Raw genomic sequence first — 16,928 nt, forward strand, 5'->3', positions numbered from 1 at the left:
TCTGAAATGGAACCAAATTCCATGATAACTAACTCACAACAGACATGATAAATTAAGTCCAAGAGGCAAAATTCAGTTAAGTAATTTCCCTCGTCGGATCTATCTACCCAGGTCATCGGAGGCTGTTCAAACTTGAAAAACGTACAGCAGAAAGGACCTTGAGACATATGAAAAGTTACTGCCATGGAGGGAGAGGAGGGGATTTTCTGGTTAAGCCTCGTTCAGAGAAACTGTGCATTTTAAAAAACTGACTCAGGAAAGAATGCAGTTTCCTAATGTTCAAAATGTATTCTCCTGAATCATCTACTGACCCCGAAATGCTCTACCAGGGAAGTAAAAAAGGGGGGCGGTGACGAGAAATCTCCCCAGCAGATGACACGAATGTGGGCGTGTGGGGCAGTGAACAAGCTCTTCTCTGTAGAGGGCCTCGTGGGTGTGTCCTGTCCCAACTCCAAAGCCTCGCTTATCTTCATTAGGCCGCACAGGCTGTTTATTCTCAGCCAAGTGCAGGTCCCGAGAGCTGAGGAGGGCCGCTGCAATTCTGTATCTCAGGAAGACACTGCATGCCTTCTTCACACCTTTGAGCTGATTAAGGACCTATGGTCTCAGTGAGGGGTAGTAAAGGACATACATGCCATGCCCACTTAAAAAAACCTGAGTTTTGGAGTGTCATTACTTCAGGACTGGTGAGAATCACGAGGACGTTAAGCTAGGTGCCGCTGAGTGACAGGCTGCGGTCACAGCTTCACTCAAGAGCGTCAGCAGGCGCCTCTGCGAAGCTCAGGTGAGGCCAGAGCTGCCTTCACAGAAGCAGCCCTGTAGGGATTACTGAGCTACAGAATGAAGTCCAAGATAGTGCACTGGATGAGATAAACAGAAACTGGTGAATTACCTCCACAGATAAAATATTTAATAGGCAGTTCTTTAAAATTCTAGTCCAGGCAGAATGATTAATTTCTGCAAACCTACACTTTTCTTAGTGATTTTTTCCCCCCTTGTTCATTGGATACACACAGAATTTACTGTTAATGGCAACGGCCCTTAGGATAATGCCTGATGTTTCTATAGGAGTTGTGCAGGCTCGGTTCCAGGTTCACATAAGTCTATTCACCCACAGCAGATCTGAAGCAGAACTAGCTACGCAATTCCTAACTCCAGGATAGAGTCTTATTTCTGTGCAAACTTCCTGTGGCCTCCAGTCACCCATGCCTCAGGGGACCAGGGCTGCACGGGGATGCTAGCACCCGAATTCTCTACATACGAGAAAGCACCTCGGGAGCCCCTTACTTCATCTGGGAGTCTTTTCCAGCCTTCCACCACCACCCATTTATATATAAACAGCATGAAAAGACAAAGTCAGCCTTTCTTCTTGGACTAATCTCCAGAAAAGTATTAACACACCTTCCAAAAGGCAGAATTTTTTACATTTATTTATCTCTTTGGCAGTGTCATCCAAATAACTTTAAAAAGAAATAAATTCTAAACTCATTTCTAGGTAAACCCAGACCAGATCTATGAGAATATGCCTGGTAAGAACGCGAATCTGGGGCTTGATGGGCCTGCAGCTGGAGGGGTGAATCTCCACCAAGGCAAGTCCGTGAAACGGTCTGAATGAAGACAGCCTTTCCCCTCAACCTGAGCTTCTATTAGTTCCCATGATTATTAAAAATTACTACAATAATTCTTAGGTAAACTGAGTATTTAAATTACTCAATCACCTCAATTACTTTTTTTTAAAAAAGAAAACATTCAGAATTACTCTAATGAAATGTTTCCAAGTTCAAACTCTATTTTCTTAACTCAGCGGCTCTGGGGTGAGGCTGCAGGGAGGGAAGCTATTAGGCACTAAAAGCCTGAACATGTAATCTGTCTTACTCCTCATTATGACCGCTGGCAGGAATATCTGCCGATGCTAATACTCTGAGCTCTGAACCGAATAAAATGAGGCACTCCTTTTATTTTTCAGTCCTTGTATTCTAAGCATTTGAAGCCCTGGGACTTATTATTAAGTGAACTCAAATAAGAAACTAATTACTCAAACTGGAAGGACTCTGAAAATAAAATCACTGTAGAAGAGCTGTATTTTAAAACGCACTTATTTGTGTTTTGGAAATTACATTTAAATACCATGAATTCTTCTGAAAAACTTAGTGAGAAAAGACCAAAGTCTGGGACTGTAAGAACTGCCATGTGAAATAACCCCGATATGGGACTCTCCTCTCTGTGATCAATCACTTCCAATGAAGGTGAGGTCAAGGCATGTCCTCCCTATGGGTGAGCGGGCTCTGGACATACTTTGCAGAGAGCTCCTGCCTCTCATGACCAGGATTAAGGTCTCACACAAGAAAGCATAGCTTGAACTACGCAGTGAGAAACCCAGGACTTCTGAGCCCCTATTCACCGTCAAATAACTTTTGGTTTTAGAATCTGGTCTTGCATTCTAGAAAAACAACAGAACAGGCGCTCATCTTAGTTGGAACAGAAGCCTTGCTTGAGATGAATGTCCCCCACCGGCGTTCACAGAGGACATCTGTGCATCGTGTGAGCCCAGGATTCCCAGCTCCTCCTGCTAATTTACTCTGGAGGCTTTTTGATTCCATCAAGACAGAATCATGGGATCCTGCATGCTGCCTCTGTGGACTCTGACACGAATCAGACCTGTCTTGCTAGCAGTCAGCACAGGTGCAGGCCCAGTCCAGGGCGCACTTCCTGTGTTCTGGAAGGGGCCTCAGGCCAAGGTGGAGAAGGCTGGTGTTCTGCTTCAACCAGAACAGCTCCATTTCTATGCACTAGGGCTCTGTGTAACATTATTTTAAAATAATAGGTTTTTCTGCTTAATATAAATTTTAAAAAGCTTTAATACACTGCCTGAGACACCCTGATAGAAAACCAGGTAATAGCACTGGGCAGGGCAAGTGATTAAGTTGAATTCTCAGGGTAAACGTCTTCCTATCCTGACAGCCCAAAGTCTTTGCCCCTGGTACCGGGTTCTGGCACTGCTCTTAGCACATAGCAGCTGTCTGAAAATGTTGATGACAGCTGTCACTTAGAGACAGAAAGAGGTTACTTCCTATGAGACCAAAGACTAGCCACATTCGAGCCCCCAGTGAAAGGTTGGCTGCAGCTCACCTTATCACTGTCCAGGGTGTTCTGAGACGTCCGGGAGGCGATTGAAATTGTATCAGGCTGGCTGCTGCCATCGCCTTGGCTGTCCAGATCTTCTCCGTCCCTGGAGATACAAGAAACTCTGAATTGCTGACTCTGCTGGATTTGTTTTCCAAGACTGGTGAAGACTGTCCATTGGTCATTGGAGAAGGAATAGATTTGTTTAAAGAGGTGCAATTGCTACTACTGCTGCCGTATTAACAAAGACTGGTCACCCTTTACTAGGCACAGGCTTCCTGCCAGGCACTGGGCTAAGTATCTAACATAGGTCATTCCACTTAATTCACATAATAATAAAATACAGGTGATACAATATTTCCAGTTGAGAAACAAGGAACAAATGTGTAGATACTGTAATGTGTCCACGGCCACATGCACGATTTACACACATGCTGGACTCACCCTGGGGTGAGAAAGGGAAAATGACCAGAGATTCGAACACAGCCCTTCACTTAATTTAAGGTGAAACAGGGTCTTGTCTTGACAAAGCAATTTCATTGCTAAGAACGTGATATATAAACTGTGTTTAAAAAAAACAATATTCCTCAAAATGTTTGAGAAAAACAATTTTTGAAAAATGTTGTGTTAACATGCCTTGTTCCTTCCCTATTAAACAAACAAACTTACCAAAACATCCCCTACACACTCACCTCCTGCCCTTCTGCCTCGTGGCCGGGGCTGTCTTGGGGATGTGAATGGGCTCCTTCAGGGCGCCTTTCAGGTGGATAGTCCTCTCCTGGATCACCTCCCGGATGTGCTTTATCCAGTCCTGCTTGTTTTCTATGCTGGAAGCCTGAACGAGGTGTGAGAATCCATCAGTGTACAGAGGGGCCCTTTCCGGATCCTGCCCTAACAACACACAGGTCTCCCACATTCCTGGCTTCCCATTTAAAAACAAATTTTCCAGCAGGAAAGCAACTGCAACCTATGTTTAATGTGCCACCAAATAAATGACCCTAGTTTTGAGTATTTTTTCATCAAAACCTTTTAATTTGATAGCATTTACGTTATTCTAAATCAATGGGTATTCTCATCATCAATCATTCCCTGGCCCCGAGAACTTTAAAGCACTCCTAGGAAAATAAGAAAACACAGCCACCCCAAACCAAAGCTTCTCTGAGGCTACTTAAGCCAAGAGGAGTGGTCAGGGGCTGGCGGAGCGTCAACGGAACCCACACAGACAACAGCCGCAGCCACATTTCCACACCTGCAGCCTCTCCTCGCTCCCGAAAGCACCGTCTGGAATGGGGTTCCCTTATCCTCGTGTGAAAATGAGGGACTGTGGTGTGGACACAGCAATGTCCTGGGTCACACCGCCAGCAGGTGAAGCAACTGCAGCTCCCAGAGCCCATGGCAGAGCCTGCTCCCCGAGCTCTGCATTTATCTACCTGTGGTTGAAAATCAGAATCAACCACTAGAATAAACGAGTGTATCCTACTGCCGATTCCACACGGTGGATTTGCCTCAGCTCCATTACAACTGTGGAGAAAGGTTCTCTGGACATGGGACGTGGGAGACTCTCAACAGGCATTTTAAAAAATACATATGTCTACTGATTTCAGGGAGAGAGAGATAGAAACACCAATGATGAGAGAGTCATTGATCAGCTGCCTTCTGCACCCCCCTACTGGGGATCGAGCCCGCAACCCGGGCATGTGCCCTGACCGGAACTGAACTGCGATCTCCTGGATCATAGGTTGATGCTTAAATACTGAGCCACGCCGGCCAGGCATCAAGCATTTGTTGAATTAACACACATGGTATTGCTTTGTCCAGATTTTTCTCTCTCACTGTGCCTCAAAGGAGGTAGTTTGTTTTTTCTTTTTAAATGTCCTGAGCCTTAGTAACAGTTTTTAATTTCCTTACAGAAAACATCAACCTCCTATGATATAAACATAATTCCCTGTAAATGATTAAAACAATCATCAGTGGGATTGTAGATGAGATCACAAAGGGAGGGGAACCCACCATTTCCTCCTGGTGGGCCTTGTTTTTGAAACTAGAAAGCCAAAGCCCATGGTGGGAAAGGAAATTAAAATTGAGAACTCTCTAAATAAAATGCTTTAACTGGAGAATGTGGCTTTAAAGTTATTGGGGGACAGTAAAGGGTAAGTAAAGGGTAAAGGAGTCTCTTGCTCCCATTCCGGAACCTGATGCCAGAAGTCGTCACACTGACTTCTCCTGGGGTAGGAGGCAGCGTGATTAGGGAACAGGGGAGTTTGTGCATGAAATAAGCGTCTCAGGGTAGAAAACTCTGAATACACAGATCTCCTGGAATTTAAATGCCTGATACAAATGTTTGGGAGGTTAAACAGGGAGAAGTAGCTGAGGAAGAACATCTGGCAGAGTCTGGGGACAACTAAGGAAAACTGTTACTACAGTTCAGAAAACCATAGCAGTCTTGTGATAAAAAGCAAGTTGATCATTACATTTATGGAGTGTAATTCTCCTAGTAGCCTCAATCTGTTTAAGGAAGGATTTAGAAATAAAATTCTCCCTTGCAGATTATACAAGTAAAAAAAAAAAAAAAGGCCACAGTTTTGTTTTACTACTAGGCCATCGCCATCATTGCCATGACCATGACCACCTCCATCACCACCACCATTCCACTGCCACCACCACCAAAACCACACCATTTTCTAACCATCACAATCTGCTCTACCACCATCTCTACCACAGCCACTACTGCTACCACCTCCACCGCCATCACTACCATCTCCACCACCATCTCCACCACCACCACTACCAAAATCTCCACCTCCACCACCTCCATTTCCACTGTAATCACCACCCATACCATCACCACAAAGCAATCTCTGAAATTAATGAAGACATCCTTTCATTTAGTCTCTCCTTGGGAGTCAGAAAAACATTACTCAAAATTCCCTAGAAAACTTTCATCTGGTAAAGCCCACAGGAAACCGTACTCTTCAGTTGCATCATGAGTATTTATTACATCCCAAATGAAAGTAACCCATAACTGGCTAAAATATCTGGCACTATTTCTTAGATACACCCTTTGGCATCTGTCACTGCAGCTAATCTGGATAAGCATTTAATATAAGTTGGAAGTTTTATGATCTTGAGAGTACTTAAAAATTTTATGCCTTAGAAAAGTTCAGTTATCTAATATTTGGCCAAAAGTGCAATTTATATTTTACAGGGCTTTATGCCAGTACTAACAAGAATACACTGCGTTGGTAATCACATATTCATTGCAAAAGAACTCATCATTTCTATGTGAGTAAACACCTTAAAACACAATGGTATAACAGTCAGTGGCTCTACAACAGTGACACACTGCTGAATAACTTGTGGTTGCTGGAAATACCATAGAGAGATTCAAAGGAATGTAAGAGACAAAATCGCTGACATGCAAGTTCACACACCAGAGTCCCATTAAGCTTTTGGCTCATCTCCCAATATTCTACAAATCTTTGTCTACATTTCCCCCAGAATATCCTTAAGTTGAGTATGGTCTTTCCAGACAGCTCAAAAAGATAGTTCCATCTGTATTTTCTCAAACACAGGAGGAGGGAAGTACATTAAGACACTCTTAGAGCCCTCTCCATTCCTAGGAGAGGGTAGTATAATCAAAACAGAGTTTGAATAAAACGTTCAGAGATATTTTCCTCCCCCAAAGACTGTACCTCAAAGCACCCTTCGTGGTCTGGAACACTTTAAATCAGAACATTATCAAAAACCCTGCACCTGGTCATTATCCCCCCTTTTCCTCTGCCCCCAAACTAGAAAGGCAAGGAGCCCAGGACCCCATGGAGACTCTTGGCATTTCAGCCTTGGAATTGTCAAAGGCCATCACACCTCCATCAGGTGCCCATTTTCCTTTGGAAACCAAAGGTCAAGTGTGCGATGGAAGCTGTGGGTCCCTATCTCTTTCCTCGTAGACTTAACTTCCTGCATCCCTGGGAATGAACGAATCTTTTTAAGACTGGAAGTACAGGAGACGTTTGAAGGCTTGCTCCATTTGATCTTCAGTAGGCAAGCAAAGGTTTGGCTCACGTTATTTCATCCCTGAAATACCAAACTGAATTTATTCTACTGTTCTTCTTGTGGTAATCACTAATCCCAACAGAACATAAAAGAAACACATAAAATGATATGAAAACCAGTTATGTTTCAACCACAGGACAGGAAAAAGCATTCACTGCTATGATAAACTTCTCACACAGCACATCCCCAAACTTTGAGTGAACGTACCTTAAGGACAATTTTATTATCTGAAGTTGGCGTCCTCCCCACCCACAGTGCAAATTTGCAAGGATCTCCTTCAACATGTTCTGTGACACCCAACTCTGAGGTCTGGATAAAAAGACAATTATATAATCAGATGAGAATAAAATTTGTGACTTATAGTCATGCTAGGTCATACACAACGCAGTTTGTTAGCATCAATAGGTAATCCTTAGCCCCTCACTTGAGTTAACACGAGCACATCCTGTTTTTAGGCTACAAACTACCAGTTTCATCTTTTTCATTTCCTCTGAGCACTTCTACTAGAGATTCTGACGCAAGTCAATAAGCAAATTCAGAGGAAGGAAAGCAAAATATCTGAAAATCCTATTATCTGGAGAATCAAGAGTTGACCAATTTCAACCTTATAAATAACAAAATGAGTTTGTTCTAGTTGTAGAAGAGCTGCCACCTTCCATGTTCAGCATTAATGAAGTAGCCTCACAGAGGGCAAATGGTGTTTTAACGGCTCAGTTATTTTCCAATCTGTTTATCAATAGCATTAACTTTTAGTATTTCACCAATAATCTTAAAGGGTAAAAGAGACAAAATTGCAATATATGCAGTTGTAATACTCAGAGCATGGAAGATGTAGATGAAGGCCAACATCTTCAGCCCCCACCTCCACCGCAATCATGTTCAATTCTAATGCCTTCTTCCCCCTCCAGCAAAGGAAGTGATTCATAACCCATAGCTCCAGAGGTGGCCTCGGAGGGAACCTCAACTTTCAAAAGATAAATTAAGTGAAGATGTATCAGCTTCTAAACAGACTAGCTTGGTCTCTGAGGATAGATTAAAGCCAGCTAGTGAAATTACTAGCCAGCACCGCTGCATTTTTTCTCTCCAGTTAGAACATGATCTAAAATGATGTAAGATGGCTGTGATCCAAAAGACAATCTCAAACAGGATGTCAGCCAAAGAAAGGGGTATGAAAACCATTAGCTTGAATGTGCAAATTCCAGATTATTATTAAGATGACTTCTATACTTGGTAGTATTTTATTACTTTGGGAATTTGATTAACATAAGGATACTATAAAAACATATAATATACAAAATATAACTTATCCAAGTTCCAAATATCTACCAATATTTATAAGCAATCTGCCATGCCTTGTATAAAGAAACCAAATTCTACTGCATTTTCCATTCTTTCCCCGATGGTGGTTTTTCCTTAGTTTTTCCAATCCTCCCACTGCCTGACCCTGCTGAGAAATTTTCTGATGACAGTCTTCTGAGATACTGCTCACGAAGGGAAGAAGGAAATATAGAACGCAGGGGACGACATCTGCCTGAGACTTTTCTGAGAGTCAATGTGACTTTTAGACAGACTGGTTTGGTGTGCTACTAATGAAAAAAAGGTAACAGGTATGTTTCTCTGGCCAGGAAATACTACGACAAGTTAGAAATCAAATGATCACTGTATCTACCAAGCACTCAAGGGCAACTGTCTCTAAATAGGTGGGACTGTGGATCTTTAAAACTATTTTTGCTTACATATATTTTTCTCCAGTAATCATATTTTGCTATTATAAACCCCACATATTTATTTATTCATTTATTTATTATAAATTTATTTTTAATGAAAAAAATATCCAATTTTCTCGTTAAGATCCCACAGTGAGACACCCAGTAAGGCTGCATAAGTCTATTCCAATGTTGGTGAATGAAAAATTAATTATAACGATACAAGAACTTAACTCATAGTCTGATATGATTATTTTATGTATTTATAAAGCTAGCTAAGGTACCCGGGAGATAAATGATTGAAATTCACTTACGAAGTATTTTCTTACCCTGTAGTTAGATTCCATGGACTATAGAAAAAAACAAGGGTTTTAAGTGTCGGAAAGCTCAAACTCAGGAGCGCCCTCTACTGGACTCAAAGCTGTCAAAGAATTTCACTGACGACGAAAACATGACAATTTTGGACTTTTCACATTTTAGGATAAACTGAAGGCAACAAACAGTAATATTTTTCTACCTAGAAAAAAGTTGCAATTGTGTTACCTTCCACCTTAAAACTCTGACTGCCGATACTTACAAACAATTTGCTTTTATAAAGGTACTTGCTTCTCCCGCTGGAATCTTTCACTTCTTTACTGAAGACCAAGGACATTTCAAAAAGGAAGAGGTGCCGTTCTCGACCCTTTCGAATTAAGGTTTTTGGGTCCCACACTTGGAAGGATTCCTGCAGGATGAGTTCTCCCTGAGACTCAATATTTTCATCAAACCCTACAACGTAAAAAGGAGGCGCAATCACGCTAAAGTAAAAGGACAGCACTGTAATTACTTACACCTTTGCAAAATGCCCGACAGTTAAATCTCAGATTTGCATTTTCCATTTGGGCCCCTGACTCGTCTCCCCAGCACTGGCCCATCTGACAAAGAATAAATCTTCCCAATACGAGACTTCACATATATTTTCCATTGTTTAAAAAAAAAAAAAAAAAAAAGCAGGGACTCCCCTTGGCTTTATTCAGTAACTTCTCTCCCCTTCAGGTGGCACCCTCACGGTGAGACTGGTGTAACTCCCTGCGTCCCGTCACCCCGCGCTCACAGCGCTCCCCACACAGACCTCCTCCTCCACTCACAGTGGCTCCCTGGCCCCCCGGACCCCCACCTATTCCAGCCTGTGTCTTGGTCCCCTGCTTCCTCAGCCTGGAACACCCTTCCCGGCCTTTCTGCAAGGCCCTGGCCTGCCTACCCATCTTTGGTGGGGTTCTCCTTCCTCCGAGAGCAACATTCTTCATGTGCATCAGTCATGCTCTGGCCACTGACTGGCTTTCGCTAATGCTCATTTCCTCCTGGAAGTGACCTGCTGTGTGATTCCTGGGGCAGGCAGGGGCTGCTAATTACCTCCCAACTTCCACTGCACCCCCTCTTCCTTAATAGAAGCCCCTTCATGGCCGCTCAAATGAGCACGACATTTTCCCAGCGCCCTCTGCAATTCGGGGCAGCCACGCACCTAGGCTCAGGCCCTGTGGGGAGAGTCAGGGGTAGCACCTCCAGCTGTTTCCCGCCCTCCCTCTCTCCCATTTCCTGCCAGATGGAAGGCTAACATGGTCTCAACACAGCCTGACCAAGCCAGCCAGGCAACATCCAAGGAGTGGAGAGAAAGGAGCCGGAACAGAGCCTGAGTCCCTGATGTAACGAAGGGCTGCCACGCCAGCTCAGGATTTTACATCAGAGAAAGAGGAAGCCGTGTCACTTGGCCTCTGATTTTTGGTCTCTGCCACAAAGAACAGCACCTCTGCCCTAACTAGTGTACTGCTCAGTGCTACCAGTGACAATGACACAGGTTGGCACAGCTTGTAAATATGTCTGTGTATCCTGAGAGTAAGAGTTAAGCTCTGCAACACAGAAATCACTTTCTTAAACAGGAGCGTTCACGGAAATTATAACTGCAACAAAAATGTTGAAGTGTATTTATCTGAACCTCTACCATGTTACACACCACATTCAACTGCATAAGCAGGTATGTGGGATCTGCTAGGTTCAAGGCTCCAGCAAGTGATGCAACGGACACAGAGATGGAGAAGCAAGAAGCTCTTTTAAGGATTTTATAATCTTGGGGGACTGATCTATCCTTCCTTCCACCCAGCCGCCTAACACAGAGACAAGGCAGGCGAAGGGAAGTGCCCGGAAGTGCTCCTGGGGTTGAGGGTGTGGAGAGGCAGTTCCCCAGTAACGGGACAAGGACAGGTGTTTAGGTGGAAGCATTTCATGTGATCTTTAAGGGAAACAGGAAAACCAATTCTTTAAAAAGACATTCACATCTACACTCTTAACTCCTAAGTAAACACAAAGGCGTGAAGCCAAGATTTTCAGGGCATGGGAGATCCATTTATGAACGTCAGAGGAAAGCAGGCACATGCACGGTGGGGGGGGGCTTCAGTACCTTCCAGCATGCTGAGGTGCATGGCATCGTTGGCCCGCTTGGGCACACTGAGCATTACCTCCAGGCCATCTTTAATCTCCCCTTTGCCTTCCTCACAGCACGTGAGGAGCTCCTGTGGAAGACCAAGACTGTGAATTAGCCAAAGACTGCAAAATTCTCTGCCACCAAGATCTCTGCAGAAATGAGTTTCGATTTTCAAGATAAAAAGCAGACTGTTGTCCACTGGGCACATATTCTCACAGAAAACTAATTATTGCCTCTGTGTCCAGTGGACAGAAGGGTCTGTCCTGGTCAAATCAGGACATTTCTTCACATCAGAGTAAACGGCGGGGGGGGGGGGGGGGGGAGGGTGTCATAATTCAAGATAAAATTGGTGTACACGTTAACTACCAAGTCTCAAAAATGACAAAAATATTTAATTAGTGGAGCAGAGTGAGCTACTATTGTAGCTGAAGGTCATGCCAGAGCCCAGCAAGTGCTGTTGTGCTTCCTACAGGCCCCAGGGTGACTCAGAATCTCCGGTGCCATTAACACAGGGCCATCGAACCTGGAACTGCCACACCATGTGGCAGGAACAGTGATGCTGCAGGAATCTACAGTGAAACGCATTTCCTGTGTGTGTAGGGTGTTTAGAAAAAGCTCCAATGGTCGAATTACACTCCTCAGGTGTGATTCCATCTCAGATCTCGGGGAACACCGTTATTAAATGAATGATAGCAAGGACAGCCGATTCTTATTTCTCTGGGCTCCAAGATACCTCACCCGTGTGCTAATGACTATTCATCAGTTAGCACCATGTCAACAGTGTTTTGTGTTGCAGTTTTCGACAGACAGCCACGGCAGTGCAGTCAGCTGTGGTCTTACATTGGATGGTTTAGAGTGACTCAGATACCTGACAGGCACCTTTACTCACAGCCACATGTTGTTTATCTATTATTTTGAATGGCAAGGCAAAAAGTGCTTTAGAAATGCAATGCACAGGGACACTACACTGCAGAAACTTTCCTCGTTGGGGATCCACACGGCTTATTCCTGTTCTATAGAATACCCCTGGGCAAAGTCCAGGAGGGTTATGAAGTAAAGTAGCAGCCTAGCAGTGAGGGACTAGATGTGAGGTCACCGAGGAAGAGATCTGTAGTGGAACCACATGCTAAAACAAAATCCTTAGATACTGAGGATGTCAAGAGATAACCTCCCTTTGTGGAATTAGGAAGCAAAGAGCAAATGCTAATATAGGTAACGTAGCTGCTGGCTCCTATTTCCTGTTTACAGCACCCACATGCTTCTTCTGCAGGGGTGGCCAGACAGTCCTGCAGTGAGATTCTGACACAGGAGTGCAGGAGGGCTATTCCCATAGGAAAGTTCCAGAATGGTGTCCCTTTCACAAGAGAATGGAGCCACTTCTTAACTGTTCCTGGAATTTTTCTTTTTTTTTACAATAAAAAGAGTAAAGAAGTGTTTCAGGTATTCATAACCTGATCTTCTGGATTTCAGTCTCACCTCCTATTGTTGTGCCAGGATTGAACCAGGGACAGTTGGATTCATAAAATACTCTTACAGGGATGGATGGATAGTTGATACATTCTGATGCTTAATTAATAACATCCACCAGCCAAGGAAATAGTAGGGTAAACATCATCAGATGGAGGCTGTTATTTTTCTTATAGTAAAGAAAATATGTATTGATTATGTATATAATGAATTCTTTGACATTCTTACCACAAGTTCTTTTTCTTTACCATCCTAATGTCAAGACTAATAGTTATTAGATTTTTACAAGTGTGACTTTAATTATAATCACTTGTAACCAAGAAAAAGCAGACGTCGGCGTGACTCAAATACTTGTGCCTTGTACGAACAATGTGCATAAATTTGTGTGGGACAAATGACTAGATTCGAGATAAAGGGGAGGAAGCTGCCAGGGGCAAGTTCTTCCTGGATTCATTGGGAAGCCTGGGCATCGGCCTGACCTGAGTGCAGAGCTGAGCCGAAGCGGGAGGGGTCCAGTGACGACACTGGGCACATCCCTCACCCTCAGAGGCAGGTCCCACCCCTGCACACTAACACTGTGTGAGGTCAGCTTAATACAGGCCAAGAGTACAGCACAGTGCCGGGTACCAAGTTAGCAAGCCATACTAGGGACAATGGCACAGAGGATCCAGGACTGACCATTTCTCTCTCTTTTCTCATTCTGTGTTCCAGACAAGGGTTGGTCAGTGGTGTTTAGGTGCACAATTGAGGAATATACTCTTATTTACCTGCTACACTGAGAAATTGGTCAGGGAAATAAATGGCAATGAATTAAAAAATAAAAACAATATGCTGGATGTTATTTTAAAAACTCAGGGTACTTCACAAAGAGAAAAATGTGAAGATAGCAATGTACCAGTCATAAAATCTACAGGCTGAAGATGCTTCATACGTACCTTTAAGAGGAGCTGGTACTTGGTTATCCGCTGAACTGGTTTAATAAGGTAGGAGGAGATGGAATTGGCTAACCCATGGCGCTGCTGTATCTCCTGAATTCAACAGAAATTACATACATAAGTAAAAGCACCGACTGAAAACTTACATCTCTTGACTCCCACAACAAATATACACATATTCTTTTCCTGTAAATATAAAGCAGAAATCACAGATTATTCTTTTGATAATGGTCATCCTAAACATGACAAATCTCAGTCAAGGTATCACTCTGAACCCAGAAGACAGCAGCTCTGACTCTGTCCTGCTGGCTCTCGGGTGCAGAGATTGAACAGGAGAAGTCAACAACCCCCTGCACTGTCCCCAGGGGCGGCACTGGCTCACCCTCTGTCCCATGTAGCTCCTGAAGCTTTGGCCACGTGTGCCGGGTCACAGACCACATCCCCCACAGCCCGACTCCCTACCAGAGGCCCCCTTCCCCGGGAACAGATCGACCCACTACCAAGGGGCTCTTCTCTCCCGGGCACCCTCATTCCTCAGCTACCATCTAGCCCAGAATTTCCACACCAAGCTACTGTATCTGCATTTTCTCAGTTCTTAGGATTCTTCTCAGAAGTTTTTAAAAAAATACTTATCATCCGAGAGCCTATGCTGCAAAATGGATTCAGAAACTACCCCATCGCTGTGTTCTCCATCTGTTTGTCATTAGATCAGGCTCCCCAGGAAAAGCACCAGAGGCTGATTCCCGGGAAATGCCAGCTGCACGAATCACCAAGTGACTTGTTCCCCAGGCATCAAGCAGATTAAATTAAAAACTGACGACTCTTCCTCTGGCTTCCAGATCATAAGTATAGTTTTCAAAGTTTCTTTTCAATGTGCAATGGTTTAAAAATGTGGGATCTGTGATGTAATGATGACACACACGTTCATCATCGAATAGCACTTATAAGGATTCCTTTTCTCATACAGTATAATTCAAAATCTTAAGGACAGGTCAGTGAGTTCTCACCCACTTGTGAGCAGCTCCCAAACCAAGATACAGGACACTTCCGCCATCACAGAGAGTTCTTGAGCCCCCTTCCAATCAGCCCCCCCACTCCCCCGCCACCACCAGGACGCAGCCCTTGTTCCGATTTCTATCACCACAGATTAAGTTTGCATCTTCTGGAAGTCCACAGCAAAGGAACCATGCAGAATGTATCGTTTATATCTAGCTGTTTTCCGCCCATGCTCTGGAGTTTAATCCATGTTGTTCACGTATCAGGGCTGATCCCTTTCCACTCCTGGGCAGTATTCCATCTCCTGAATACACCACATTGTACATACACAGCAGTGCCTTGTAACACACCTGTTCTAACAGCACCTCAGAAATGCATCTCCAATTCTTGCTGACATCCCTATGACCTTATCACAGTAGCAGGCGATTCAAAATCGGTTACGAGATCACAGCAGTCTTTCAAAATAACTGACAAAGACTTAATCCTGCTGAAATAAATGTTTCCCTTTTCTAAAATTTCTTTGCTTATAAAATTTTACTTTGGATGGGAGGGAGCAGAGTTGGGGGAAAAAGGGAAATCCAGCTCCCTGGTCAGTGGCATATCTAACTCCACGATTGATTTCCCCTTTGCATTTAAGTCATTTACACACAATCAAGTCCTTGCTGTTTACCTCCCTCTCTGTGAAGGCGGGCGCCCTGTGTACTCACTGCTCTCTGCTCAGCACCTCTGCCCCACCAGGAGCTAAACGAGCCCTTGACAGATGCACAGTAAGGCTGTACAAGGAAAACTACAGGTAAGCAATCTGTGAAATCTCTAACTTAGACAAACATCTGTGAAATCACTATGTTAGACAACATGATTTCCTGTATTCTTGAAGAGTTTTAGGGCAAAGGGTTGTTGTTGTTTTTTTAATGGCTGTGATTCCAAACATTAATGTGCCACATGCTCTCAATGCTTAGGCCTTAAATAAGTCTAACTCTGCATATAGCCACACGGTGTGGGGTTTCTCCTAATGGCAAAGACCTAGGGTCATGTGAAATACTGAAAAAGGCAGCGCTGGGCTGGAGCAGACTTTATATCTACAAAGGCAGTGATGTGTAATTGCTGGTCATGAGAATGACAACGGAGACAGGTCATCTAAATAGGGTTTCATCTCAAAGAGAGAAGCTGAAATGTGTTCTAATCCCCCAGATTTTGGAGAAGAGCAGATCCTCACACTTGGCCATGCACAAGCACACTTATGTCTAACATCCTGTGGCCTAGTGAGCCAACTACACATAACATTCAAAACTACCCCATCTTTTAACCAGAATTTACATGGCTCACATATGACTACGTTCTACAACCCAAAAAAACATTCTGCATGTTATACCATGAGGCTCCATTCCTCTTTGTACTAAATAACCACCCTGCAATATCTTTAAAAAAAAGAAAAAAAAAAAAGATTAGCTACATCTATGTTTACACCAATGAGAAGTCAATGAGTAAACCTCCCAGTGGCCTAGTGGTTACAGTGCTATTTGTAAAGTTTCACAGGTAGGCCACTTTTGGAAAATAATGTGAAATTAGAATAGGAAAAGAAATGATTAAAAAAGATTCAGTTACTTTTTTTTTAAGAGGGGAAAAGAAGATTATTTAATAGTTTACATCTTCTATGCATAATATTACATGTAAAAATTTATGATTATATAAAAATAGAAATGACACACACACATTTAAAACCTGAATTTCTTACAGATATGTAGCTTGAGAAGGAGCTTTTAAAAACAGAAGAAAATATAAGTATATCCCACCAAATATGTGATAGATAAAAATGAAAATACTGTCCCATCAATTAGGTGAAAGTTATGAATAATACTGCATTTTATGTATACCAAATACATCTTAGGAAATTTCAATGCTTCCTTGGTAACCTATGACTTACATCAAAATAGGATCCTGCGTGCTCTAGTATCAGCTGCGTAGAATCAGGCTTATTTTTGCAGTAAGTAACATACATCTGAAACTTGTCTGCCTATAAACAAAAAAAATTTAGAGTATCACTTTCAAATGGCAGTACATCAAAATATGATTAACTTTTATGTAGAAAAGAAGCTATGTGGATAAAGGATATTTAAGCCCCAAATTAAAGAAACCGTATTTTATAAAGAAATCTATTAAAATAAGAAACACATCCTGCTGACACCACAC

The 16,928-nt window shown here is 43.1% G+C and overlaps 1 protein-coding gene across 3 annotated transcripts in view; it reads right to left on the reverse strand.

Moving 5' to 3' along the window:
- The window catches only part of TRIO (trio Rho guanine nucleotide exchange factor), a 301,493-nt gene that overhangs the window by 81,981 nt on the left and 202,584 nt on the right, over window positions 1-16,928 (reverse strand). For all 3 annotated transcript variants that reach the window (XM_087815342.1, XM_087815343.1, XM_087815344.1), the window contains exons 27-33: window positions 16,663-16,752; window positions 13,743-13,835; window positions 11,317-11,428; window positions 9,460-9,650; window positions 7,384-7,485; window positions 3,816-3,958; window positions 3,130-3,229 (exon numbers count right to left, since the gene is read on the reverse strand). In XM_087815342.1, coding sequence (XP_087671468.1) covers window positions 3,130-3,229; window positions 3,816-3,958; window positions 7,384-7,485; window positions 9,460-9,650; window positions 11,317-11,428; window positions 13,743-13,835; window positions 16,663-16,752 — 831 coding nt within the window. The remainder of the gene's footprint in view (window positions 1-3,129; window positions 3,230-3,815; window positions 3,959-7,383; window positions 7,486-9,459; window positions 9,651-11,316; window positions 11,429-13,742; window positions 13,836-16,662; window positions 16,753-16,928) is intronic.

Source organism: Miniopterus natalensis, chromosome 3, assembly GCF_054644295.1.
Source record: "Miniopterus natalensis isolate mMinNat1 chromosome 3, mMinNat1.hap1, whole genome shotgun sequence".
Taxonomy (NCBI): domain Eukaryota; kingdom Metazoa; phylum Chordata; class Mammalia; order Chiroptera; family Miniopteridae; genus Miniopterus; species Miniopterus natalensis.